Source organism: Glossina fuscipes, unplaced genomic scaffold (genome assembly GCF_014805625.2).
Source record: "Glossina fuscipes isolate IAEA_lab_2018 unplaced genomic scaffold, Yale_Gfus_2 1, whole genome shotgun sequence".
Classification (NCBI taxonomy): Eukaryota; Metazoa; Arthropoda; class Insecta; order Diptera; family Glossinidae; genus Glossina; species Glossina fuscipes.
Genome location: NW_023998415.1, coordinates 50,591,485 through 50,619,335, shown reverse-complemented (window position 1 = coordinate 50,619,335; position 27,851 = coordinate 50,591,485). Strand labels below are relative to the sequence as shown.

The 27,851-nt window shown below is 33.9% G+C and overlaps 4 protein-coding genes across 5 annotated transcripts; 2 read left to right on the top strand and 2 right to left on the bottom strand.

The window, feature by feature from the left end:
- Positions 1 to 342: 342 nt before the first annotated feature.
- On the top strand, positions 343 to 16,459 carry LOC119645331. Of its 2 annotated transcripts, none has more exons than XM_038045474.1 (6): positions 343 to 1,289; positions 9,313 to 10,245; positions 13,864 to 14,078; positions 14,130 to 14,348; positions 14,405 to 15,097; positions 15,231 to 16,459. In XM_038045474.1, the coding sequence occupies exons 1-6, from the start codon at positions 413 to 415 to the stop codon at positions 15,846 to 15,848; spliced, it is 3,555 nt and encodes a 1,184-aa protein (XP_037901402.1). In that variant the 5' UTR covers positions 343 to 412; the 3' UTR covers positions 15,849 to 16,459. The 2 variants fall into 2 exon arrangements, with proteins under 2 accessions (XP_037901402.1, XP_037901403.1); XM_038045475.1 differs by lacking the exon at positions 343 to 1,289 and adding an exon at positions 9,115 to 9,204 and having other exon boundaries at positions 15,231 to 16,400.
- A 1,171-nt stretch (positions 16,460 to 17,630) lies between these two features.
- Positions 17,631 to 19,545, bottom strand: LOC119645332 (NADH dehydrogenase [ubiquinone] 1 alpha subcomplex subunit 9, mitochondrial). The gene is made up of 4 exons (XM_038045476.1): positions 19,352 to 19,545; positions 18,795 to 19,233; positions 18,365 to 18,730; positions 17,631 to 18,298 (listed from the first exon to the last, which is right to left on the bottom strand). Exons 1-4 carry the CDS (start codon positions 19,389 to 19,391, stop codon positions 17,908 to 17,910), a joined length of 1,236 nt encoding a protein of 411 aa, XP_037901404.1. The 5' UTR covers positions 19,392 to 19,545; the 3' UTR covers positions 17,631 to 17,907.
- Positions 19,546 to 21,227: 1,682 nt separating this feature from the next.
- On the top strand, positions 21,228 to 22,770 carry LOC119631931 (POC1 centriolar protein homolog). Its single transcript, XM_038024522.1, has 3 exons — positions 21,228 to 21,428; positions 21,477 to 22,240; positions 22,296 to 22,770. Exons 1-3 carry the CDS (start codon positions 21,308 to 21,310, stop codon positions 22,737 to 22,739), a joined length of 1,329 nt encoding a protein of 442 aa, XP_037880450.1. The 5' UTR covers positions 21,228 to 21,307; the 3' UTR covers positions 22,740 to 22,770.
- Positions 22,771 to 23,627: 857 nt separating this feature from the next.
- LOC119632396 (copper transport protein ATOX1) lies at positions 23,628 to 26,625 on the bottom strand. Its single transcript, XM_038025285.1, has 3 exons — positions 26,465 to 26,625; positions 26,331 to 26,406; positions 23,628 to 25,032 (listed from the first exon to the last, which is right to left on the bottom strand). The coding sequence occupies exons 1-3, from the start codon at positions 26,468 to 26,470 to the stop codon at positions 24,899 to 24,901; spliced, it is 216 nt and encodes a 71-aa protein (XP_037881213.1). The 5' UTR covers positions 26,471 to 26,625; the 3' UTR covers positions 23,628 to 24,898.
- Between the last annotated feature and the right edge of the window lie 1,226 nt (positions 26,626 to 27,851).

Genomic DNA, 27,851 nt, shown 5'->3' with positions numbered 1-27,851 from the left:
AAATTTGTTTATAAAAGGTAAAATATTTCATCAAAATAAAAATCTACCTTATACAAATATATCATAAGAAAAGAATTTTAACTATTTTATTTTAAGTTGAAATAAAATTAGTGTGTATTAATCCAACTAAGATCGTTTCTGTTATAATGAAAACCTTGTGTTGACAACACTAAGTACAGAGTAATCCGGAAATTTCACAACTTCTGCGCCGGTGCTCAATATATATGTTTTTAATATTGAATGTTCTGGAAGGGCTAAAATCGAACAGGATTTCATATATGTGTTTGTGTAATCGTGTATATATCAAAAGGTTAAGAAAGAAAATACCATGCAAGTAAAAATTCGTTTTTTATTTTTTTTATGTGACAAATATCTTGAATTAAATAAATGAAGGTAATGGCATAATAAAATAATGAACGGTTGCGTCAATTGTTTACCACCGTTAGCACAATTGTATGTCAACGATAGAAGGGTTTTGCAAGGATATTTGGAAATTGAAGTAAGCTATTTGCGTTTCATAATCAATCGTCCGGTACTTAAAGCGACTCACGAAGTCTCAAAAGCAGAATTTGACGTACGAAATAAAAGGAAAACCGCTTCTTGTGTAAATGAAAAATTTAATATCAATTTAAGTGAGACAAGGAATCAAAAAGTAGAAGAACTAGATCAACAAAAGTGGAAACAGAAGCAAATTGTTCAAGTGAAATTTGTCTGGTGGGAAGAACGCAACGAAGACGCCGCAAAAGTTTGCGTTAGGTGTGAGTCACTCACACAGTCACAAGAGCAACTGAGCCAACAGACAAAATACCGTTTTAATAGACAACAGCAATACGTCGCGCAGCAACCTTTGCCAACTAATAAATTGCGTTACCGTATCTGCACGAGCGGCGCGTTATTATTAGCATATCTACGTTCGTGTCAACCTGTCGAAATAATTGTGTCAAACGTTGCCACTACGGAACCCCTGAAACAAGCTAATTTACGCTTGCCTATAGTCCTTCTACGAAAATACGCCGCTTCCCATACGGAAAAGAATAGTTCCGAATATAAAACCAAATTATATGCCCTTTGTTGTAAGACAAGCATTTTAGCAAAAAGTAATAGTGCAACGCGTTCGGTGAAGTCGGAACAATTTCAACTGCGTTTCAGAATGTTGTTTGCGCCAACCGCGGCTTTAGCCGCTAAGCATAGCCTCCAGCAGGATCAATTAACTTCACAGTTGCAGCACCGCCATCATCATCACAACGTACATAAGCACGGCAAGGCATTGGTTCAGGACTCTTCACAAGGTATATGCTTAACCTGAGAGTAATTAATTTATTTTAATCGTTACTTTTAATTTTATCTTTTAACAGGCATGCATTTATTAATTATCCGCTAATCTTTGTTTATCTTTTTTACATGTGTGTGCAAAATTCTCTGTTAATGTATTTCAAATGAGTTTTGCCGGTATATATTAAATTTATACAAAATTATGCAATGCTTTTACCATGGATTTCTCCCTTTCACTTTATTACAATTTGTTTTTATAAGCACACGTAACTACTCAAATGTTCTCTGCTTATTCAACATTTACTTTAACCTCTCAGCTGCTGGAGAGTATTGCTGCAGAGAGTGAAAACTACTTGTTAGGTTTTAAAGTTTAGTCAACATTACATTCATTTGCTTAAATACTCCTTTTATAAGCATAAATACAAAATCGAAAATTGGGCAACAAGATGGGTTAATATATAATGTAATCAATTGTTTCTTATTGTATTTTATATTGTCAAAATAATTATCCTTTATTATGGACCTGCTATTCTTTTATGGGAAAGAAAAGTCAAACACAAATAGTCGGTTTTATATAAGAACAAATAGGAAAATTAAATTCGGTCGGGCAGAATCTTTTATACCCATCACCTTTATCCTAAAGAGACAATAGGAGTGAAAATTTTAGACTATAGATACAAAATTTTCATCCTCTATAATATGGAGTGGGCGTAGGTGATTTTTTCTATTTTCAAAAGAGAGTTTTGCTCATATAGGCATACGGGCGTTGTAGCCGTGCCCTTAGAAAAGTTTAGATCAGTTCCAAATTCTTTTGCAAATTTGTATGCAATATCTTCATTTTCGCTAATGGGAGAATGTTTTCTACAAATAACAAAAAAGTTGCGCAAGCAGACATTTTGAAGCTTGTTTCTAGGCGTTATAAAGGTATTAAAAATATAATTAAATTTTGATGCACTATAATATTGGGTAGGTATGGTAAATTTTTTCCAATTTTGTGCGCAAATGCGACAGCATCGTTCATAGAGTATGCGTTCAAATACTTGGGCATTTATTTGCTATAGTTCATGAGTAATGTACAAAAACCCAATTCTTCATTCCTTTTAAAAAACAGAAGTGTTCTCAGTTAACGTGGTGCTATGAGCGTGTCCTTCAACCGATTTGGCTTAATTTCAATACCAACCTGCATTCAAGGGCTTCCAATGTTTTTACCAAATTTGAAGTCCATAGCTTAATTTTTGCGCCCAGGAGAATGTTTACATAGCCGGGCAGACGGACATGCTTAAATCGATTTAGAAATGGATGGTGATCAAGAATATATACGTTCATGCATTTAATTGATTGTTTATAGTTAAAAAAAGAAAAGGCATGAAATATGACGCTAAATATTCTTGCTTTGTTAAAAATTTAAACACCCATCCAGTTATTAGAAATAGTCAAATTTGTGTACTAACAGGTTATTAGTGCACCTATTTCTTATCAGAATGCTCTTTATGACAATAATATTCTATTTTTCCTTTCCTCCACGTGCGCGATCTTGCGGTTCTTGTTCTTGTTTAAATGTAAAGAAAAGCAGCCGCGATTATAGTGTGCAATTAAAAAGTTATTCAAGTATAGCATTAAGATAGTCATGTACTAGTTCATTAATAAATCTTAGAGTTTCTCATTCAATTTTTGTTTACTCGATACCTTAGTCCAGAATTGCATGTGCGTAGTACCAATTCCGTATGATTTCGGTTTTTCAAAAATGTCTTAAAAAGGTGCCAAAAATTTGTCGTTCTGTCAAAATGGTGTTGACTTAATAAAATTGGTTTCTTTTAAATTTTCCCCAACGATATTACTATCCAACTCTGGACACTTGCGCCTTATTAGCAAGTAAAGCGAGATTTCGAACTGTATGCACAAATCGGAAATTTTTTTTAAGGAGACGTTCGATTTTTCGATCGCTAGAATCAAAACGACTGGTTTGAAGAATTGGATTGTAAATCTGGGAAAAGAGCTTGAACAATCGCATTAAAGTTGAGCTCCTGATATATTTTAAAAAAACAAAAGTCATTTTCTTGAGAAGTATTTGCGCATGTTCTACGAGGTATAGTTACGAACAACGCTTTTATGTGGAAATGGATAACTATATTGCGCAGTATTGGATCGAGGCGTATATACAGACGTAATTATAAATTACAGTCACCTTGAACAGGATTGAACTCACCATCCGTTCAGATTTGGCGGTCAAGATATCGCATATAAACTTTTGAAAATTTAATGGAAATTGGAAATGTGAGAGACCGTATCTTATCAATAATATATAAGATTATATTCTAAACGTGACATGGTATGAAAGCGCAGAATGCTTGTAATTACAATATAAGATGTTTGAAAGTATTGTTCACGCACAGCTATTCGATCGTCTATAAAATGTTGTTGCAGCAGAACATAAAACATGACATACGTGCGTATACGCAGTATAGCATAACAGTTTATTAAGGTTAATATGACACAAGAAACTTCTCCAAATTTTTGTTGAGGCGAACAAACGTACTAGCCCATATATCACGAAAGTACTTCAACGTTCACAACCGAAGCCAGAGCTATCCTTCACGCTGCGAACCTTGCCCATAAAAGCAAACTCAAAACCGTCTTTGTTACTGACAGTTTGTCTGTATTACAAGCTGTTCGGAACCCTTCGACTTCGAGATGGAGCACCATCAATAAATTAAGAAAAATAATTATAACACCCGACGGAAAAATTAAAAAGTTATGGGTACCAAATCACATAGGTTTATTGGGAAATGAGCAGGCTGATCGAGCGGCAAAGGATGCTGCTTCTGCTCCTCTAATTATGGATGATGTCATGGGAATGTTGGATCTTCAAAGATACATTGGAAGAAAAGTTAAAGAGAAATTTGCAGAAGGAAATTTACAATACCATCATCAACACTATTCTTCCATTAACCCCTAATTAACTCCACCTTCATATCCAACAAACGTTGAGAAAACCAAGATCCAAACATTTTCGAAAATTCGCCTTGGTCATACTATCGCAACTCACCACTGGATCTTGAAAAAGTCTTCCTCCCCAATCTGCGGTTGTGGACAAACTCTAACTATAAAGCACATTCTCTGCGACTGCCTTAAGTTTTCTTGGCTAGAAGTATTGCATTTGGAACGACTAACCTTTGGACATTCTAAAATCAGCTTCAGAACCGAATTTAAATTCAATATATTACTTTATTAATACTACTAAGCTCATTATCTAATGTACATTTATTTATATTAGAGCCGATAGCCTGTGCTGCTAGTGCTCAATGTCTTTTTTTTAGTCTAAGAATTTATTTCATTAGTCTAAAATTATAATAATAATAATAATAAGGTTAATATGACACAAGAAACTTCTCCAAATTTGTGTTGAGGCAAACAAACGTACTAGCCCATTTAGAAATATAAATTACCGAGTTGAGGTCGTCAAGCGGCAAATACAAGAAATATAAGATTAACAAAATTATTTTTAGATCCACACTTTGTTTGCGAACACAATATGGGGCTCTTAATACATTTTTTCTTTCTCCATCTCTTTATCTATGCTTTATATTAGTACACAATGTCTACAAATTTTCCGTTACTTGATTGAACTCCAACAAGTAACAGAGGAAATATCAAAATTAGAATAAAATACGGAGAAACTTCTGTATATGAAGCGTAGTGATAAGCATTAAATGCCCTATCAGCAATCTATCCACACGTACAAAGGTTTCTGAAAAGTTTCCGACCCATGTCAGAATAAACATTTGTTTGCAGGCTTCGACTTTAATTAACGTAGTCTACTTTAAGAACGACACACTCAGCTCGACAGTTGTGAAGCATTTCGAAGCCTTTTTTAGAGAAAGGGTTGTCAAGACCCTAAAAATACCTGTCCAGTTCCCACAATGAGCTTATCGCTTGATCTACATCGTCTTTTTTTTTTTTTTTTTTTGGAAAATCCTCTTGAAACTTTTCAAAAAATCGTGGTAGGACATCATATCCAGCTTCTATTCATGCAGGCTTGCCATTGTAGCAATCGGCTTATGAGTATTTATTTATATATGTTTCCACTTTAATTCGACGGGTATCTGGTGCGATTTGGCGAGTTTGGGCGATATAATTTTCAGTGGTTATAGACGTCGCTAAAACTAGCATAAATTTCTCCTCCACAACGTCGAACTCTTCTTTATTATTTGTAGGCATAGTGAGTTTCAAAGGAAGAGAGTTAACGGCAATCCAATGCTCAATTTTTTCCATTTTCGCAGAGAACCTGAGATCAACACTCTGAAACAATTATACAACGACCAAGCACTTCGCTTCCAAAATTACGAAAATGTGTCGTCGCGCGCATATACATATTCCTCATCATTTTTGCACGCTTAAGCTGTGTTTTCATGTTCAGTTCGGAAACCTATCGGGGGGTCTACGTACGAACAGGACTAGACGCGTTAAAATTTGTAGAAATTACCGTGGAAGAAACAATGTAAAATCTATTTGCTATTTTCGATTTTAAAGCCATTGTGTTTCTTTTTCGTGTATTTTGTTTTAGTTTATATTTACTTTTTTTTATACATTGAAGTGGCACTATCTCTTGGGGTTTTTTGTTTTTCACCAAACCGAGCGACATTTTGCCATTGGCCTTCATTTTTTCCACTACTTGTCTATACATATCGAATATTTGTGTGTGCGCATATAAATAACAGATTTGTACGTACAGTGAGTCTAATTAATGTTGGCTTTTTTCGTTCGACAACAAATTAACGGTTGTTAAACTTAGTCGGTTTTCCAAACAAAAATTTTTTATATTACTATTTTGTGCTACTAGGAAATACATAATCCGCCTGAGTGGCCGTGTGGGCAAGAATCTCGACTAGCAACTCAATAGTCGTGGGTTCAAACCTCAAGCGCGGTAGAGTTTTTAACAAAGCCGAAAGCATTTAGATGCTTGTGCTTTAAGATTTTAGTCTTAGAATCTATTCTCTGGCTAAATTTATAATAATAATAACAATAATAATAGAAAATACGTATTAATATATAAAAAAAACTCAAACAAAACATTATTTCAGTAGACAAGTCAATTAAATAACTTCAAGAATTCAAAAAAGAAAACGTCATTAATATTGTGCTTTTTTCATATAAGGAAGAATGCGAAACAAAAAAAGCATATTACCAAAAACTAATTTTTGGTGGGTAATCCTTTTTGTTTAACAATGTCATTAAAACGTTTTGACATATTTTTTAAAATTTTTCTTATGTGGCAAACAGGGATCTTACCCCATTTCTCTTGCTGTCTTTGTTTCCGTTTTTCGACGGATGGGATTGAGTGTGTTCGCACATGGCCGTCCAATTCGTGCCACAAACTTTTAATAGGGTTCATGCCTGGTGAATTGTGGAAGAGGGTGAAGCACTTTGGGGCGGTTATATGAGGACTATTTTTAAGTTAAGCGGAACTTATGCTTAGGGTCGTTACTTTGTAGAATTTAAATGTTTCCAAAATATCAAATTTATCCGCTGTTTCCATCAAATTTTTCTTCAATACCCTTAAATAACCCTTCTTGTTTAGAATGCCGCCCATAAACACCAATTTCCCGGCCATATTATTTCTAATCCATACTCAAACTATGACATCCCCATTGCCATGCTCGCTGTAGGCCGTTGGTACAAGAATTTAATAGGAAGCTGAGACTAGACATTGCGAAAAAACACGTTTCCAAGTTCAACTATTTGCTTATGAGAGCAAATATAACGTTATTCCACAAAGAATTGGACGTTTTCCCTGGTTTTAGGTCGATATCATCTGTGAACTGTAAGCCACAGTTCAGCATAGGTTAGGGCATAATTCTGAAGTGAAGAACATGGCTTACGATTTTCAAATCTGATTTGGTCGTATCGTCTATTTTTAAAATTCTATTTCAATGTTTCAGATTGTGCGCGTTCTAATAACTTCGACACAGATAAACGCGTACAGTAAATTAGACTCTGCTTCTGACTGATCAAAACCCTACGCAGCTTACAAAGTTTTTAATGTATACTTTTATGTGTTACAATCGAGCTTTTCTTATTCTTCGGTGGTTAGTACAAAAAAAAGGAAATGAAAGAAGTTAGAGATATCAACCATAAAAATATTGCTGTGGTGTATTACTAAAACAATAGCGTGTGTCGAGTGCGAAAATTCGAGAGATAAACACACAGATGGAAACAGATACACTCTATTGTTGGAGGATTCGATTAGCAGTGACTCCTTGATCAAAAGTGAAATTTCCATATAGTTATACATATATGTACATATGTATAAATATTTGCTAGTGCGCAAAGAAAATAACTTCAAAGATGAATTAAACAAGTTAAAAGATGAAAAATTAATAAATTAAATCGAAAGAGAAAATATACTGAAAAATAAATTTAATTGTCAAGTTTCACATTTTCTGGAAAAATATTTCATCTCTCTTTAAAAGGCATATCATCTTCCAAAATTTTTTGGTGACTTTTATTCGTATGAAAAAATCTTTGAATACCTGCAATCGGTTTCTTTATATCTATTTTGCTTTTTGAGATGCCCATGACATACTCTTATTTTAATCAAAAGGGGAAATTTTGATTCCCTTTGTCGAACTGGCATAGTCGCAGAAGTAATGGAACGAAAATGCAGGTGGTTCTGGCGAATATTTGCATAGCCATCCTTGGAATCAAAATTCTTGAAAATATAAAAAACTTTTCGGGACTTTCTCGAGGTTGGATTCTAATTTACTTTGGGCTTGTATGTGGACAGCACACAATCATTTTTTAACTCTGGATTTTTAATCGATCAAGGAACGCTTCTGTCTAATTCCACGTTTGTTTCTTTATTTATGCAATTGTTCTAATTCGACAAAAAAGGAGATCATTTTGGTAGAAACACGTATATGCAAAAGGTCGATGGCTCTAGTGTTGTGTGCTACATACATCATAAAGATAATGCATCCTGTACTACATGTATTGTAGGGCATAATAATATATTCCGGATGTGCCATCTACATTTAGAGATAAGCGTCGTTTACACCATGTTTTTCAGATAAACCCTACAATTTCATTGCGATTTTTTCTTTAATTTTTTCCTCAGTTGTGATTTAACATTTACGGCATGTGACTGTCTGTTTGTCTATTGTCTTCCTGTTGTATGTATGTTCTTTTTCTTGTTTTTTCATATATCTCCGCCAAAATTAAAATAACAAAATATGTAAAACTATAATTAAATATAGAACGTATTAAAAATTTGTCGCTATGCTTACAATCTCTATTTCATTGATAGCAGAAGGCGAGAGAAGAAAATGAAAATAATTATATTCGGCTTGATGCGAACATTTTTGTGCCTACCATTTTCTAGTTTTTGTGATTTTTAATAAAGCTTCAAACAAGTTTTATTAAAAATATACAAAGAATTATGTTGTGGCCAGATTATAATGTACAACCTCACATGTAACATAAACTATTTTAAGATTTGCAAACCTCATATAACTTGTTCGAAGAGAATGGGAAAGAAGTAGTTTTTTAGGATCCAGCCCTTTGTGATTTGCAAATTGACAGATAAACTTGAGCTTCGAAAAAGAATGAACAAGAAAAAATATAAGATCAAGTTTGAGGTCGCAAGTGCGATTATAGTATAAAGGCGAACATGACTCGACGTAACGTGCTAATCGTGCTGATCAAGAGTATGATCAGTGTCAACTTTTGTCACATACTTCAAAACTTCCCTTACTCTCTACTCTATAAAAAGAGATCGCTTTTATTGGAAATTAACGAAAGAATTATTAATGCAGTGAGATTATAATGTGATGACAATGCTTAATTTCTCTATAAAGAAAACTGAATGAAATGAAATTGTTTTGTTTTAGTGAAGGCCTTCAGCAGAGCAGACGAATTTTCATTTATTCACAGCGAGTATGAAAATGCATATATTTATTTATCAAGAAGATATTTTTTAAATCCTTAAAAAGCACATTTTCTTAAATCAATTATTTCATAAGATATTCTCTTTTGTGATTTTAGGTGATAAGCCTGTTCGTTTAACTAGCCAAAGCAAATCTGAAGAAATTGTTGAAGCTATGAAAAAGTTGGATGCTAAACTGGTTGCCTATTTGGCAGGTCAAAATGACATTACCACTAAAATCAATAGTTCTACGGTCGAGGACGATAAGCACACTGCGAATTTACAATTAATGCGGCAGCCAACTAATGAACCATTAAGAAACGTTTTATTGGAAGATGAATGTCGTGAGAAGAAACTGGAAATTTTCAAGTCTATTACAGGCGTGAAATTGGAAATGGAGGCTTTAACTTTGCAACCAGAAGGAACTAGACGTATGGAATTGTTGCAGACTGAAATACGGCCTATATTCACGGTAGAGTGCCAACTTTCCAATGAACTAATCCACAACGTGCCGCGCTATGAAATGTTTCATATAATGCAATTTGAATCAGAAAAATTCCAGAGCTTGACACAGTGCACTCGCTTCGGTCAAGAAGCCCAACGTAACGTTCGGTTGCAATTTAATGATAATATCAATGCCAATCTTAACAGTAATGATGATGATGGTAGTCAATTGAATTTTGGTAGCATACATTTTACTGTGTGGTGGCGCGAGCCCGGTACCTGTCTTAATGAAATGTTGGGTATGGGTAATTTAAAACTAGTTGATTTGTATAATGCTTCACTGCTGGAACAGTGCAAACGCATCAGTGTACAGCGCCGTGGCATACATTTGGCCAGTCTCTACTTTAAAATCATATTACAACGTGACTTGAATGCCCAACACAAATTTCAAATTATAGAACGTGGAATTGCTCTACATAAGCAAAAAATCGTCGACAGCGATGAATCGCCTACTGCTGGTAGCAAAGCGGCATCGGAAACGAAACAACAAAACGCGTCTAGCAGCAACCAAGTGTTCTCGACCAACATAGATAAAGCTACCTATTCAGGTGACTATGCTGAGAAATTCTTGTATCTAAAGCAAACGAAAATTCAATGACTAAGAATTAATGTGATGTTCTGCCCCCCTCCTTCCAAAACATTTTTATATATAATCACCACCGAACACTTTGAGTTCTTATTTTTTCACATTGCTCTGGAATGGTTTATTTGCTATCTAATAAACGTTGTTTGGCCGAAGCAACAAGCAATCGAAAAAATCCAAAAAATTTGTTTTCTTTTTTTTTTATTAACTTTTATATCAAGCCTATGAATTTACTCTTTTATATCCATTCGAATTTTCACGAGAAGCTCTTTTGTTCACTTATCTGGGTAATACTAACTAGGCTCGGTTGGCATTGATGCTCGTCAAATTGCCATAATTGAAGCGGCTTATTAACCATAAATTTTCGAAACTGGCATGTAAGGTTGAAGTGCGTTGTGAAATGTCGGAAGTAATTGGAAGCAATCGCACAGCATAACCTCAGAAGAATCAGATGAAAACTAGGCGCATTTTTGAAAAAGCACCTTGCACATCTTTACAGTTTTATTAGAACAAAACGAGCGTTCATAATAATTTAATTAAAAATTCAAATTATTGTCGGGACACATTTAATCTTTACAAAATTTCTATTTTGAAAGAGGAATAATTGATCTCTTTGTGTACGAACGATAAACATAACCCACATGATTATCAGAAACGCACTGTAATATAATGATACAAAATTGTTATATTAATTATATATTTGTGGGTACTTGCACTTAAGCCAAATTATCCTTAAATATTGAATGTTGTTGATCTTTCATTCATAAATATTTTTGTAGCAATATGTCTGTTCAACACCGATGATCCGATGTAACTCCGATATGATCTGTTTTCTCATAAAATTTTTTTTAGTTTCCTTGCGTTTTTTGTATTTACTTTGTTATTTCTACATTAATTGTCATAACCATGCAAGTCAAATCTCAAGCTGATAAAGTACAAATTCGGAATGAGTGAGATGTTATGATTATAATAAAATTGTGGGAATGTTGTTTTTTATTAGAGTAAACGGTGAAGAGTGAAAGAAGTATAACGTAAGGCTCTCAAGTGCACCAGATTAACACTAGAACTACTGATATTTTTCCTATACCTATCTCTAGTAAAATGGGTTAATGTGACACAATATTTTTCAAAATGCATTGAAAATTTTTGTGAAATTTGGCACATCAATTCCTTGACCGATTATGAAGTCAAGGTTAGAAAGTGATTGTGATCTGACCATATACACGCCCACAGCAGATGAAAAATTAGGAGGACCTCAAAAAAACCGAAAATTTTTTCATATTTTCGTGTATAACTTTTAATACTGCCAAAATATTTCCGGAAATCGGCGAACATTTGGGTAACAGGTTTCTCGAAATATCTTCACGGGATCAAAAATTATAGACAAAAGTATGAAAAAATTGTTGATGTTTTTTTAAGGTTGTTGGAGGCGTGTATGCAGACATATCTCAACCAGTTTCGAGCCTTGACTGTCTAATCTATCAAGGAATGCTTACGCCAAATTTCAGCTTCCTATATTTTTGAGTTTATCTTAACTTCACAATGATCGTGTATCAAGCAGATCCATTTTAGTCTAAATAGATGTACGCCATCGTTACCTGGAAAGCTGAATCAAGTAGGGAAAAATTTACTTTAGGTATTGAAAAGTCTTCTCACATAGATAAAAATAGTCAAGATATTTTGCAGTTCGATGTGTCTTGTAATCTTTGAGATTAAAAGTTGGAAAAGCTCAAATTGGCTCACAAAACAGTTCTATTGTTAAACGTTAACTTACAAATTGTAAAGCAGACGTCGCAAAACAATTTAATATTTACCAGCATACATATGAGAATAAAAATTAGCTTGAGAAGATTTTCAAAAGTTTGTAAGTCAATAACGGCATTTTATAAATATTACATACTTTTAACTATAAAAAAATGTACATTCTTTATTATATTGTTCTTGGGAACGAGTAGAAGATGTCAACTGACACCTCGAACACTTTCGTAAATCCCATCTTGCTGAAATTGTACAGACACTTTTAGTGCGATAACGCTGCAATTTAGGACAGTCATTACTTTCGTATCCAAAAAGCGGACGCCGTGAAATGGCTTATTATCTTTTCCTTCGCAATCCCCTTGACAAAGGTATTCCAAAAACGGGCTTCGACAGTGCAATGCGACAAACTAAAGAGATAAATCGAGTTGCAACAAATTAAAAAGTAAATACACAATTCCACGTATATATTTTGTTTAAATAAGCTTTTACTTTAATGAGCCAAAATGTGGAAAATAAGTTCTTTGTAGTCATATTTATGCGACTATACATAAAAGTTTGGGCGCTTAGAAAAAATCGAATTTTTTACATATTAAAAAGAACGCTACAAGGGTTTGTGTGTAGCTACGTACTTGTGACTCTAAGAAAACGTTTACTTATTTATTTATATTATTTGTTCTTTTTATTATTATCATTAGTTGTTACTCAGTTCAGTTTATTATTATAATTATTATTCTATATAACTTATTTGGAAAATTATGAAAGGAAGAATTCACACAGAAAGAAAACTCAAAGGTTATATAGCTATCCTACAAAGTAACAAAAGCAATTGTTCCGGCAAGACAAGATCGCTGTACGCGTTCAAATTTCTAAAGGAAGCCCTCTGTAATAATTAACAGTAAAATATGTAAACATGTTTTCCTAAATATGTGACTTGCAGAATGATGAAAGCCGAACATTATTGCTTGCTTTCTAATAGCATTAACGTATGGGTGGATATGAAATTGATATGATTTATTTTGAGAGAATCAACAATTTGGCCGATGACTATTGAATAGTTACAACTTGGTTGATACCGGTTTAACGTTTACCATCTGTTATTAGCGTTTAAAATTTCGCAAGAATAATGCAAAAAAATAATCTATGACTAGTGAAGGAAAACCAAAAAATTTAGGAAATATTTTCATATTCATAGCTGCTCTAATTAATAATGCTATTTTTATAGTTTCACTTATAATATTTAAGAAGCTTTTAAAATGAAAACTCTTAATCAGATAAGAACAATACATCTGTTCGTTCAGTTATTGTCTTTTCTTGGGGTTTTAAAAATAAATTACGACAGAAAATTAAAAATTTTTGTATGGGTTTTCAACTAACATGTACAGAGGTAGCGCAGAGTAGCCTCCCTAATTTTTTAGTAGAGAGGAATGCATGCGATGATTGTGAGTGACTTAAGAAAAATGGATTTGTTATCATGTTTGTTGTTCTGAATAACATTCTGGAGTTATAGTTGTTATATCAAGAAAGAGACAGAAGATGTGAGCAACTTAAATTCATTAATCGCGAATGCATAAAATTAAAGCAAATCTCACAAAACACACTTCTGAAAATGTTACTAGAGTAATATAATTTCAATACTTTCAGCCGTGCTTTTTCTTTAAATATATATTTCCTAAAAGTATACTACGGCTTTGAAGCATACCATTAAACCGTTTTCTTTCAATAAAATTTTTTTGCAGCTTCCGCACAAAATAATTATATAGAAAAGTATACTACGGCTTTGAAGCATACCATTAAACCGTTTTCTTTTAATAAAATTTTTTTGCAGCTTCCGCACAAAATAATTATATAGAAATTGGATCTTCCAACTTTGACAATGAGACCTCCAAAGTATGTCTACTTAAAGGTTTTATTTATGCCAATGAGATGCGTCAAATGGAATTCAAAGCACAAACGGGGAAGTTTCTCGTTTGTCGTCGTTTTTGGTTAGACGAGCCAGCCACCATTTTAGCGGATGACACCGATCAATTTAACTATCAGGAGGTAGTCACAAATATATATCAAGCTTGGAAATTAATAATTTAACAATTACAGCAATTTTCGGTTGTCAATGATGCGAAATTTTTAAAACGTATGGATAAGCAATACTTACATTTGGAATTATGGCAGCATTTGCGAAAGAACGGCGGCGATGACGACAATGGTAATGAAAGTGGTCTCTTACAACCAGTTGGTGTTGTTCGTATGCCTTTGCATCAATTTTTTATAGCTTATCGTGATGCAGCCATAACTAACCATTTATGTGAAGGAAAAGTGGGTAGAAATTTTATAAACTAAAAAAAGTGTTTTGAATTACTCTATCGTTATAGTTGCCTGTGATTTCCATGGATGCGTGGGCACCGATTGTAAATTGCCAAACTGGTGTGAAGGTCGGCGAATTGAAATGTCTTTTGGCTATAGGCAGTGAGGAGCAAATTAGATATCTTAAACAATTAAGGGGATTCACCCAACAGTTAACACAAACGGAACAATTATTGCCCAAGAATATCAAAGAAGATTTCCCAGCATTGCAACTGGCTTCAACTTCTAACTCCACAGATGGTTCTCTCACATTATCGACAAGACAAATTAAACAAACAGCCGACCTATTAGATATGCTGCAGAAAGCTCTAAAAACCCCGCCGTCCTCCCCAGCTATTACTCCAGTTCGGGCTGGTCCTCCCTTTAAAGCATCCAACCCTAGTTCAAACTTGAAACCATTGCAACAATCTAATGTTAAACTCTTTAAATTTGTTTTGGATATTCAAAGAGCCATTGATTTACCCTTAAATCCTTCAACAGCAGGCAAATCGAAAAAATCGTGTAAACGAAACGGTTCGAGACGTTTTCCGCCAAATGAGCCGCCCAGCTGTTACGTAACATTCCAGGCAGACGAAGGGCAGTATCCAACATATAAATCCCACGAGGGCATGGTTTACGCTACCAATATAATTGAAAAATCCACCCAGCCCCATTGGCAACAACGTTTTCGCTTAGCTACGTCTACGGATTACTTAAACAATGTAAGAATAGTTTCTTCTTTTGCTCTTTCTGCACTAAATTTCTGAAAGTTTATTGAAAAAGTTTCACAAACCCTTTTAAACAATATTATGTTTATTGTCTTATTTATTTTAATTTTTTTTATTTTTATATTAGCTACAAAAGCGTTTCATTGTAAAAGTGTGGAAAAAATCGGCCCTCGACATAGCGCAAGCGCGTTTACAACCTACACCCTTGGAAGATGCGATTATTGGTTTCGCCGCTCTTGACTTTACGTTATTTATGCGGGGCTTGCACATAGCTGGTTACTTTAACATTGTAGATTTTAATGGTCGTATTAATGGTCAATTAGAGATACGTTGCCATCCACTGGAGGAGATGAAACCGACATATATATCGCATATACCCCATTCGCTCCCCGATACTGTTGAAACGTCTTCAGTTGATTCCGTTATAGATCAGTTTGAACAAACCCTGGATCTAGCCCATTTAAGCTTGGGTCAAGCAATAAAAAGAAAGTTTACGGAATTGGAAAGCATTTCATATCGCTTGCGAGCTCGTTTAGGCGATGTTGCTGGTTCAACATTGCCCCATGATTTCGATTTTTCAGCTTTGGATAAGTGGCAGTCTCTGCAACTAGAAGAGATTAACGATAATGATTTAGAGGAATTTGAGCATGACCTCAACCATACACCGATTGATCTAGAGGAGGAGAAAATTGAGCAACAAGAAGCAGGGAAAACTCATAACGAGGAAGCCAAGCGCAGTGAATAGTGTTTGTGGTTACGACAAACCCCTGCCGCTTGTCCTTCTCATTTAAAACATTGCACCCTCTTTATATTAATTTTGCCACTAATACCGTTACATTTACTCTACTATCCCATCCAGCATTATTCATAGCACCGCCATTCCCCTCACCTACTTAGCTCCGAAATACTTATATGTATTTTAGTCAGTGGACAGCATGAATTTAATTCATTTTCATAGTATATGTAGAGAAACTCATAAAACGAAGACATAGATTATTTAAAAATTTAAAAAATATATGAAGGAAAAATTTTTTTTACATTAAAGCTGAATTTCCAAATTGGTTTTTAATTTGTGTTTAATTTGTTTAGCTAGAGTTAAAATTAAACAAAACGGAAGTAAGAAAATAAGTTCGTTTTTTATAAATGGTATTTAACCACTCTTTTTGTCTCGTTTATATATTATGGTACCGATTAGTCATTAGAATTTTACTGCTTATATTACGTGTGTTTACACAAAAGCCTATCGTTATTGTTAGTATTAATTAGATCTATGTTGTATTTATTACTTTTCGCTTTTTTATTATAACTGCAAAGGAGTATGTAATAAATTGGCCCTGAATTGTGACTCAAGTATTTCATGTTATTATTATATTAAAATTATTACCAATATTCTTCAATAATAAATATATATAAAATAGTAACAAAATTTTTGCATCTTTCTGAAGGAATGAAAGCTCATTTGTTCTGAACATTTTTTAATACAAACTATTTGTGCTGCGATTCACCTTCAATGACATCTAGAAGGGCTAGAAAAGTATTTTTGCAAGAAAGGCGTTTTTAAATTGAATTTTTGAATATAAACAACTAGCGTACGTCTCAAATTTTGTGACCGTTGTGAGAAGAATGAACCAATATGTATGTATTCACCACCATCTACGCATTATCAGCTTGATTGAGATTCATTTTTGCAAAGAAGCTTGTATAATTGTGAGTGTATGACGAGTGTTTTTACCAATTTTCTCGCCGATGATATATGTTTGCAAGCTATTTAAAAATATGCATTAATATTAATTAATGTATTAAAGTAATTTTTTTAGCTCGCTGCAGTGGCAAACGAACAACCCTTTTTGCAATTGACGCCGAAAGGAAACAATTTCATGACCTTTTGCGTACAGCCGTTTTCTATGTCGAATTGCCATTGTCGCAAAAATAAAAATAGAAAGCTGAAATTTGCTATAAGTATTTCTTGATCGATTAAGAGTCCCAGGTTAAAAAATGGCTTTGATCTTCTCACACATAAGCCTAAAATAGAGAAGAAATTGAGACAACATCGAAAAAAAAACATTATATATTTATTTTATATTTCGGAAACCTGCTTATCAAATGTGCGCCTTAAAATGTTGGAGCATTACACTTCTTACAACAATTTTTTTGAAAAATGAAATAAATGAATCGTATTGAATGAATGAATGAATAAAAATGTGTAAAATGACTTATTCGGTTCAAAATCCCTGATGCTGATGGACGAAACGAATAATGTATGCCTAGTAACGACCGCATCAAAATATTAGCTTCATGTGTATACTTCAGCCACAAGAATTAAATTGATCTGAACCGTTTTGGGATTATGTAAAGCGTGTTAGTTATTGTTATTGAAACTACTTTTTTTTCTCCTGAATTACAATTTGATGATTACAATCGGTTACTCGCCACATTTGCACATTCTCTTGATTAATTTGTGGTGAGAGTTTCGTAACTATACCTGTAACGATTTCCCCACTTAGATAATGAAAAGAACTTGATCCAATACAAATTAAATGACGGATTTTATATATCTTGTAATGAAAACGATTTTAGTTGTTTCCTTTCCCTGATTTATTTATCTCCGTCCAGGGATCTTACTAGTACATTAATCATTTCTAAGTACTCACTACTAATTATCCCGTACCATAAACAATGCATCGCCGAAACAACAAATAATAATTCGCGTACACGCAGACATCTACAATTTTTAGCAAGCTCAAATTTCTCCTTTGCTCATGGCATTACAGGTTCTCGGCACTTTGGTAGCCTCTCAAATAATTTTATGCATATAAGCGCTGCTCATCACGAGGAGCAGTTTTTGGCGGTGCTGGCGTTTCAAACTCATTCAGATCAGCATCATAGTACAAACTGGCACGATATGGGCGTAATTCCCAAGGAACTTGATCTTCCATGTCAGTGAGCTGAACACCCAAATCTTCCAAAGTTGGAACTTTTTCTAGAACTTCATCGGTAACACATTCAAGTTCTAATCGCTCCATATGTAAATTACCTATGGGTTGATTAGGGCAAATCCACTCCGTTAATTTCGTTTTGAAAATGAAGGTCGGATCAAAACGCATATCGTAACGCAAATAACCCCACCATTTCTCGTCCTTACGCATAAGCCGGTTAAACCAGTCGACCAACTCTGATAATTTATAGCGTTTAGGCCTGTAGGATAAATGGATTGCAGCAAAAAATATTATAAAATATCAGAAAAATTATCAGATCGCATACCCTACAGCCTGATAAATTTTTCCAACTGTATCAGGATCTTTAACAGAGTTGACTATCCCTTGAGCTACATCTGAGACGTAAACTGGCTGTTTGACCGTTCGTTCACCGCTAAACCACAATGGCGTTCCTCGAAGCTGACGACGCCAAACATGAGCGTAATAGCGCAGAAATCTATCTTCAGAACCATATATATCTGCCGGACGTATAACGGTAGCTTTTGGGAATTCTTCAAAGACTGCCTGCTCACCTAAACGCTTGCTGCGTAAAAATTTGCTACCTCCTGATATAATATGGCCTTCGGGCTCCGGATCAACATTTAAAGCGGAAACATGTATTAAACGTTCAACACCCATTTCGCGACAAATTCTAAAAAAATTTAGATTTAGAAACTTGGGAAAAGAAATTACCAAACTAATATTTTATATCCTACCGTGCTATGCGTCTCGCTCCATCTATATGCACATCTTTGAATTTGAAATTTTTCGTTTCGTATTCGCGACCCACCAGGTTTATAACCACATTGGAATACTTGCAAGCCGTACGTATGGCTTTTTCGTCGCGCAAATCATAGAAATGAAACAATACTTGACCCAAATCACCACAAACCTTCAAACGCATTACATCAGATTCGTCACCACGATAAGGCAGGATCATTTGGGTACCCGACTTTCCTAATTTGTTGCATACGTAACGACCCACAAATCCGCTACATCCAAAGACCGTTGCCACAATACCATTAAAACTACTTCGGCCGCCAGTGCCACGTTTCATAGCACCTAAATTCGTGGTCTTGAGAGGGCGTGGCGCATCAGTGGAATAATAACTTGTTCGTGGGTACAATACACCCAGGATTCCGTTAGCAGATTGTTCTTGAGTTTATACATTATATGCAAAATTAAGAATTAGTAATTAAGATCCCTTTTGACAGAAACATTACATAATTTTTGTAGAGAACTTCACGGCAGCTATTATATTATGAAAACTTACTTGCAATACGTACGTTACGAGTTACAATTAATGCAGCCATAATGAGTGAAGAAACTTCAGTGCACTCTCTACAAATGTAACCTTTCCGCTGAAAACCCTTGTGGCAAATTCTAGATTTTGCTCATTTAAACCAAATCGTTACAAAATAGAGACGTCAAATTTTACTAATCAAAAAAACAAAAAAATAAAACAAGCAAGAGGGATGCCGTAATGCTACAATTAGTGAAATCTGCATAGAAAGTCACAACTTGCGAACCAAAGTAGCCGTAGTAATGAAACTAAAAAGTGACAGAAAACTGACGCAATGAAGCGTTAGTGCCATTTCCAAGATAGGACTTAAACTTGGCGAACATTTTATAAAACTTCATAAGAATTCACAAATCATATGATTTTGCATGTGTATATAAAAGAAAACAACGCGCAAGAAGATATATAAGTAATTTATTTTCAATTTAGAAATCACTTATCTAATTTATATTTACTTTACACTAACGTACATCTTCGTACGTAGAGAAATTAAGGTAGCTTTTATTGTGTGGTTTAGAGGTGAAATGCAAAAACAACTGCAAATGGAGCCACAGAAACTTAATTATATATCAAAGTTATTTCTAATCACTGCCATTGATATCAAAGATGAGTTGGAAGAGATAAGAGGCTTTGCGATATAGTTCACCAGCACTATCTTGATATTATGTGATTTGCAGTTTGGGTTTATGCTATGCATTATTTTCTAACAAATGAAAATCAAGCAATAAAGACCACGCATTTTAAGGTTGAAATATGTTCAATAAATTGTTTTATTAGAGAGTGTTAAATAGTAGTTTCCAATTGATGGATGAGCAATATACTTCTTATATCTAGTCAATATTCTTGATCAGTAATCAATAAATAAGCTTGTTTACCTTGATATTAGACTTTTTGTTGCTATTTTTTTGTAAATTTATTGCTTACGTTTTCGTTGGTTTCTTAGTTTTTGGTTCTAAGCCCATATGTTTCTTATTACATTTTCCCTCAAAACAATATGGTAGTGCGGTTACCAGTTGTGTTCAGCTTGAGAGTTTTTAGCTCAAAAACAAAAATGACAGCGCATTGTGTCAGCCTTCTTAGTCTCTCAAGCCTACTTTCGATAAATTTTAAATAATGTAAGATAAATTTGAGATTTACTTACAACCAATGAGTTTTACAGCTTTCTGTTAGAGTCTAACTATCTCTTAAATGTTACTATAAGATTACCTTCTGTTAGCTATTAACTGATAGAAGAAACAAAAGACAACTACTAACGACAACAATCATATGGTTGATGAAATGAAATAGGGAAAATTGTTACAATTTATGAATTGAAAATTGTTTACTCTAAAAATTAAATATATTAAACGATAACAATTAACTGAGACACTACATACACGACTCATTCATTTTGCAGATATCTATAATAAAGTTATTCATTCAAGTGCAAATTCTTATGATACGCTTTTGCATGCACATTTTTTAGCAAAAGCAAATTTATGGTTCATTCACAACAGGCAAACAAGCCAATTACAATCATCTAATTAAAAATTGTAATGTTTCATGTTATTGAATAGTGCATACTTTTATTTCTAGCTAAGAATATTTGTTATAATGTATATATGTTAGTATACTGTTATTTTAAATGAACACACTGAAAACTGTTTTTAATTCAATAGGTATAATATTCAGCGCTTACTGAATGCTATTCATTTCATCGATTGACCTCTTAACTATGTAGGTTATCGTTTTGACAAAACTGAATTTTCAGTGAAAACTGAATACCCTGGCAATTTGTTTGACTTTAGAAGGAATAATTTGGAATATGGTAACTCTAATTCCTATACTATTTATGTTACCACAGAAAGGCGGGCACTATAATTAGACGCGGTTTTGAAATAGTTGGAACGGGGAAATATAAATTTGAACTTTGAAAAATATAATTGCGCGATGAATCCAAAAAAGTATGCTGATCCTTGTTTGGAACGTCATTTTATGGGGCACACGCAATGCGTAACACAGGTACGCTTCAATGCCGACGATGGCAATAAAATCGCAAGCAGCTCACTGGGTAAGCTTTGGGAGATTCGTGGTCAAGTTTAAAATTTTTTCTTTAAAGATACCACGGTTATCTTATGGGATTTAAAACAAACCGCCCGTTGTATACGTTTCTCTGCCCACGTTGAAAGTGTTTATGGTGTTAGCTGGTGTCCAAAATCAAATTTGGTAGCCTCTTGCTCTCATGATCGGACTGTTAAGATTTGGGAACCTAAACTGCGTGGCGTTTCCGAAGAATTTTTGGCGCATTCCAAACCTGTACGTTCGGTAGACTTTCATCCTACCGGTGCTATGGTGGTGACGTCCTCCGATGATAAATCGCTAAAACTATGGCGAGTAACTCAACGCAAATTTCTCACTTCGTTTGTTGGCCACACAAATTGGGTACGCTCTGCTAAGTTTAGTCCAAACGGCCAGTTAGTTGCATCTTGCGGCGATGACAGGTCTTTGCGTATATTTGATATACATTCCGGTGAATGTGTATGCTGTTTTACGGACGAACGTGGCATGGGACGGCAATTAGCTTGGCACCCGGATGGCAATATGGTGGCAGTGGCTTTAAGTTGTAATCGTGTTAAGATATTTGATTTAACCGCACAAGAATTGATACAGTTGTATCAAGTACATAGTGCACCTGTTAACGATTTAGTCTTTCATTCCAATGGCAAATTTATGCTTACTGGCAGTGATGATGAGACTATGAAAATATTGGATTTATTAGAAGGTAGACCTATTTACACTTTAACTGGCCACACTGGTAGAGTGACAACAGTAGCCTTCAATCAAGACGGCTCAAGGTTTGCATCTGCCGGTTCTGATAAACAAGTTAGTTAAAGTTGCCTTACATAAATCATAATTGGTACAAGCCTTTTCATTTTAGTTGCTTGTTTGGAAATCCAATTTGCATACTTATGATTCTTCCCTGTTCGATGAAAATAGACAAAAAGAATTTTTAGCACAACAGCGTCTACCTGATCCCAGCTGGGAAGCGTCCGGTGGAGTGGCCATTTCCACCATCTCCAACCCAAGTGACCAATCTGTATTGATTGGTTTTCGTAAATCTACCGTTTATGAATCCCATGATGAAAACTTTCAGGTGCTTGATTGTCAATATACAATGCAAACAGATTCTTCTCGTACACGGTTGACCAACTCTAAAAGCGACAACAGTGCCACCAATACAACAACTACTACTACATCTAATACTTGCGTCCACAGCAGTTCTTCTATATTGCATTTAGCTGAAAATAAAAGCTCTCTTAATCCTGAGGATGAAACCATCGAAAACGAAAAACCAGACTGTAGCACTGGTAGATATTTTTAAACAAACAAAACAACATTGTTTGAAAGACAAGTTTTAATTAATTATTTTTTGTATGAGAATAAAACTATATTAGCAACTGAGTGTCATGATGCATTTCTCTAAAAAGCACGGAAGCAACGGGTTTTGTGGTGTGTGTCGTTTCGAACAGTTATAAATAGATGACTAGTGTTTTATGAGATATAATAGATTTCTTATGAGATTCAAATATAAATCTCCACGTCTGTCCATTGCCGCTAGAAATAATCTTGTTTACATACCACATATAGCATCTTTAAAAATGGGCGTACGTCGGGAAAATGTCCACATTCGACCAAAAGTTGAGTCGATTTATGAAAATAACTATTAATTCTTTCAAAAATTTGTTGACCAAATTAACCCAATATTTAGGTTTAGAATTAAATATAGGGTCGTGAGTACGTTGTTTGAAAACGGTTTCAATGGATGATACTGTGGAATGTCTCTAGGTTCGAGGCAAAGTCGAAGATTTCTCTTAAAAGTTCTCTTATGCAACAAAGCTAGAAAACCGCATGCATCGAACCCAGCATAATACCTATCTAGATATTGCATCTAAATAAGGTCACCTAAAAGAGGACTTGGCTGCCATTGTTATCCTGTTGCGCCGTTTCAATAACGGTATCACCCATATAGAACAAAGAGTTTTGAGTCGATTTTATTATGTTCTAATTGGCGGCGAATTCGTTTAAAATTACGGTATGCGAAAATAAAACAACTTTTGTTCGTTGACTGCTTTCATGTAAATAAGTGTTTATTTAAATTGGAAACTTTCAAAAAAGATCGTTTTTATCGTTCATGTATTCATTTAAATATAAAGACATATACGTACATAGGGCGTATATATTATATACTAACAAAATTTATTTTAAAATGGTGTACTTTTAATTTTTCTGTGAGATTTAAATTTAAGTATTGTGTGTTCTAATATTTAAAAATATTGTACCCACCACCGAATGTTGTCGACGCCCTAATTTTTCTTCACCGGTTCTATACTCTAAATTAAGAAAAGATCCTTCTTGTTCAAGATAAGTAGCCGAATATTAGAAAGCCAAAACGTATAGCTTGAATATAATTTCTTTCAGAAAATGGATTGTGATCTGATTGTAAACACACGAAATGTGAGCAATCGCAGTCGGACAAAAGCTTTTATCAAATTTAGATCAAATATTCCACTTAGAACTGAAAATCACGCAAATTTTAACTTCGTGGTGATGAGTTCGCGATATTCGCCCCAAGGCGAATATAACTGTGCCTTATTTATACCTATTATTATTTATTAAAAAGTTAATTAACAATAGAACTACCGAGTACATCATTTTTACCTTTTTAATTTTTGATCTTAAAGCAAGCGGTTGTAAACCGTACAATGTCCTGAAATTTTACGTGACAAGACATTTAAATATCTGTAATCACTTTTTTCCTACCCAGTCTAATTTTCGAGATGACGAAGGTATATACCTATTTTTACCAAAAAGGGGTCATGCTGATCTCCCAATTTGTCAACTTGGCACAGTCGTAAAAATGAAGGTAGGAAGCTGAAATTTGGCACAAACATTTCTTAGTCGATTAAGAATCAAATGCTAAAAAATGGTTGCGGTAAGCCCAAATACACGCTCACCATAGATGAGAAACTGGTAGGCGTATATTTCAAGATGTATGCAAGATGTCGGTGGTTCTAGTGTTAGGAAACGAATGCTATAATTATTATTTTGAATTAGTATGAACTACATAAGAAGTTATAAAATATTGGGAAAATAGATTTTTTCTTTGCTAATTCTACGCTAGGTATTTTGATTTTAAAGCATGTATAATTTCTTTACTCCAAATCAAATGTTATCGTCCAAAGCACTGAAAGCTGATCTGTTATTATCCATGCGTGTTACACAAATTTGTTTGATCTTTAATTAAAAATATAGAACAAGTAGTAATAACAACAGTTTTTCGCGTTTTCAAACATGATTGACTTTCTGTCCCCGCTGAATATTAATATTAAATGTAAAAAATGAAAATGGGATTTTTTAATGTATTTAAAATAAAAAGTGGTAATATATAATGAAAACTTAAATACTTGTACAACGGTATAGATTTATTTAAACTTCCAATTTCAATTTAGCAATTTTCCGGAATTTACAGAAGAGCTCATTTCATTCTTTCTGGCCGACATATTGGGTTGCTTTTCCGGTCTTTTTAATAGTATCCAGCAATTCGTCACCGGTTAAATTTGATGTAACCAAAACGGTTTTTTCATCCAAATCAATATTGACTTTTTCCACTCTATCTGTGATTAGAAAAAAATTTTAAAAATTAATTTTTTATCAAGACGTTGACATACTGAACCACAACCCTATCAATCAAGCATAAGTTTAATAAAATTTATAAGATAACAAATGATACAACTTAAGAGAGATAAGTAATGAGACGTTTTGTTAAGAAGTTATTGGAAAAGGTGAAATCAGAGATTCTGAATTACAGCGGATCGTTTGCCATGTAGTAAAAAGCTTAAAAATTTATTTTCATTCCGTAAGTTGCACAATTTTTATGCAATAATTTGTCCTTGATTATGTTTGACTGTCGAGCACGTTGTTCCAATTATGTTGCTTCACGTGTTAAGCGGAGGTATCTACGTTATACTTCGCTAATGTTATAGAAATGCTATAAAGTATATTACATTTTTAACAATAAAATATTTTTGAACAATGACATCTTACGATACCTAATTATGTTACTAAAAAGTATACATATTTAATTTCTACATTTTTTTATCAGAAAATAACGAAGCTAACAAGCCGCAATTATCAAAATACTGAGGCCTACGGCGTACAGATTGTTTTTTAACAAATTTTGATAGATTAAAAAGAAAATTTTACTAAGACTTGTCTTTGAGGAAGATTAAAAAAGCATGAATAAAGTAACTTGCATTATGTAAATGTAAACTAAACAGATTTAATAAGGTGAAAAAGAAAAATGGAATACGATAAAGTCTACTTCTTGTTTCTGTATAGGATTTCATATCTTTATCACGTTTAGTTACGCAGGTATTACATTTAGAATGATACTAAGTATGTCAGCGTAACTTTAACTTATATCTAATCTTTCCATGGCCAATAGACCTGCTCAAATGAACAAAAATGACAACGTTATTCACCGTGAATAAGACAACAGCTAGAATATTTCAAACTCTTTGTTTGGATGTAGGCAAATGCATCTTATCTCCTTTATCTTATAATACAATTTTTGGCAGTGATATAAAAATATATTAGACAAAAAAAAAACACGAAAAAGATTGTCACTTTTTTTCGTTTTAAAAAAATTGTCAACTTTTATATATCTTGTAAGATAGGCTTTTACTTATATATTGAAGATTTTGTCATATGAGAAGAATTGAGAACCACTGATAAAATCGGACTCCTGGAGAATGTATACCTTCCACGTATCAGAGATGTCATACATTTATAGAAATTTACTTTTATATACAATTTCATGTTTATGACACAGGAAACATTCTATCGGTGTCCTTGTTATAACCTATTTTCTTAGCTCGCGAAAAAGCCACCAATTTTATAAATCAATACTTACCACCCAATTTTCCTAGCACCTTCTCTACGGATGCGGCACATCCGCTACACGTCATTTCGACCTTAAATTCATGAACCTTCAAAAAAATGAAAAGTAAGAACGACCCAATTTTTTCTAGTTATAAAAACACCTACGGGCATATTGCTTCTCAGCGACGATCCCTGCGCTTGAACTTGTAAATAAAGTTGCGGTAAGTTCAACAGTTTGAAGCCTTTTATATGTGAATTTAAAAAAAAGTATGAAAAAGCTATAATATTTGAAAATTGAGTAGCAACGAAATTGATTTTTATCCCCAAATAAAATTAAACTAGCCTGCTTTGCTTAATATATATGAATTTACGATTAGCTCAATTCGTTCAATATGAAAAAAACTTGGCTTCACTTCCAGTGCTAGAGAAACCAGATTGTATAATTTTTGAATTTCTTTAAATTTGAAAATATACAATAATTTAGCTACACTTTTTCTTGTTCACAATAACAATTTTTAATCTGTTTAGACAAGCAGGCCTGGTTTTTTTCCGCTTTTCCTAGTTTCAACAAAGCATGTTAATCCCTTTAGAGGAAATACATTTATGAACAACAGTACTATTCAGACGTAGATAATATCTATATTTTATTGGATGAAAGCATAGATACAGATATAGTTGTATCTTGTAGATTATACATTACAAATTATCAATTCATAGTCATGCACGATTAAGTTCATAGTCTGTTCAGGTTTAGCAAACAACATTTTCTGATATACCCTGGTGTTCGAGGGCAGACGGGCTGAAGAAAGATTAGATTTCAGATTTTAAGGTGCGTTTAAAGATCAGAGTCCAAAACCTTGAACGCAAACAGGGACATTCATTCATATTTACTTTTATTAAAAACATATCAAGTACACTTATTAACTGCAGATTGCAATTTATTGCTAGACGTGCAATTTTAAGTAATATACGTTCATAGCACAAAATATGAGTGGCACGATGTAATACTTAATCAGTCTCAATTTAGTGACATAAGATGATGAGAGCCACAACGTAATGATACACGTTATCGTAAAACTAACATAGTCTTCAGTAATCGAGCGAGAGTTGACCCTCACTCCAAGCTTGGAGACCGCATTAACAAATTTAATCTCTATCAGGTTGCGTCAAATTTCTGAAAGTAATAGTGTCGCTTCGTACACTGTGCTACATTATGCACTCTATTTCTATACCTGCGAAAGGTTTCCAAATTATATTGATAGGAACAATGTCTCCGATATCTATGTACGCCATTGCGAACTCTGATTGCACTTCCAACTTCAGCAAGAATGAAAAGCGGTTTAAAAGGACGAACGGTACACGTTTTCATTGATGAGCCTTTGAAAAGTACACGTACATGATGCATTAACTAAACTGCCTTATCATATCATTACATCACCTGTATACAAGCTGCTATCTCAAGTAATTCTACAGGAAGCACCCCAGCCATCCCATATTAACTGAAAAAGCCAAAAGGGACCAGTTTATAAGTATTCCGATTAATATTATAAGG

Bases quoted from the DNA above. Each gene is read 5' to 3' on its own strand.
- LOC119631931 (XM_038024522.1), top strand. From the start codon at position 21,308: ATGAATCCAAAAAAGTATGCTGATCCTTGTTTGGAACGTCATTTTATG. The intron at 21,429-21,476 runs GTAAGCTTTGGG...TTTTCTTTAAAG, and splicing joins AATCGCAAGCAGCTCACTGG to ATACCACGGTTATCTTATGG. The intron at 22,241-22,295 runs GTTAGTTAAAGT...TTTTCATTTTAG, and splicing joins CTGCCGGTTCTGATAAACAA to TTGCTTGTTTGGAAATCCAA.
- LOC119632396 (XM_038025285.1), bottom strand. The intron at 25,033-26,330 runs GTAAGTATTGAT...TTCTAATCACAG, and splicing joins GGTGCTAGGAAAATTGGGTG to ATAGAGTGGAAAAAGTCAAT.
- LOC119645331 (XM_038045474.1), top strand. From the start codon at position 413: ATGAACGGTTGCGTCAATTGTTTACCACCGTTAGCACAATTGTATGTC. The intron at 14,079-14,129 runs GTAGTCACAAAT...TAACAATTACAG, and splicing joins ATCAATTTAACTATCAGGAG to CAATTTTCGGTTGTCAATGA. The intron at 14,349-14,404 runs GTGGGTAGAAAT...CTATCGTTATAG, and splicing joins ACCATTTATGTGAAGGAAAA to TTGCCTGTGATTTCCATGGA.
- LOC119645332 (XM_038045476.1), bottom strand. From the start codon at position 19,391: ATGGCTGCATTAATTGTAACTCGTAACGTACGTATTGCAA. The intron at 19,234-19,351 runs GTAAGTTTTCAT...TATAAACTCAAG, and splicing joins TCGTAACGTACGTATTGCAA to AACAATCTGCTAACGGAATC. The intron at 18,299-18,364 runs GTATGCGATCTG...TTTATCCTACAG, and splicing joins AAAATTTATCAGGCTGTAGG to GCCTAAACGCTATAAATTAT.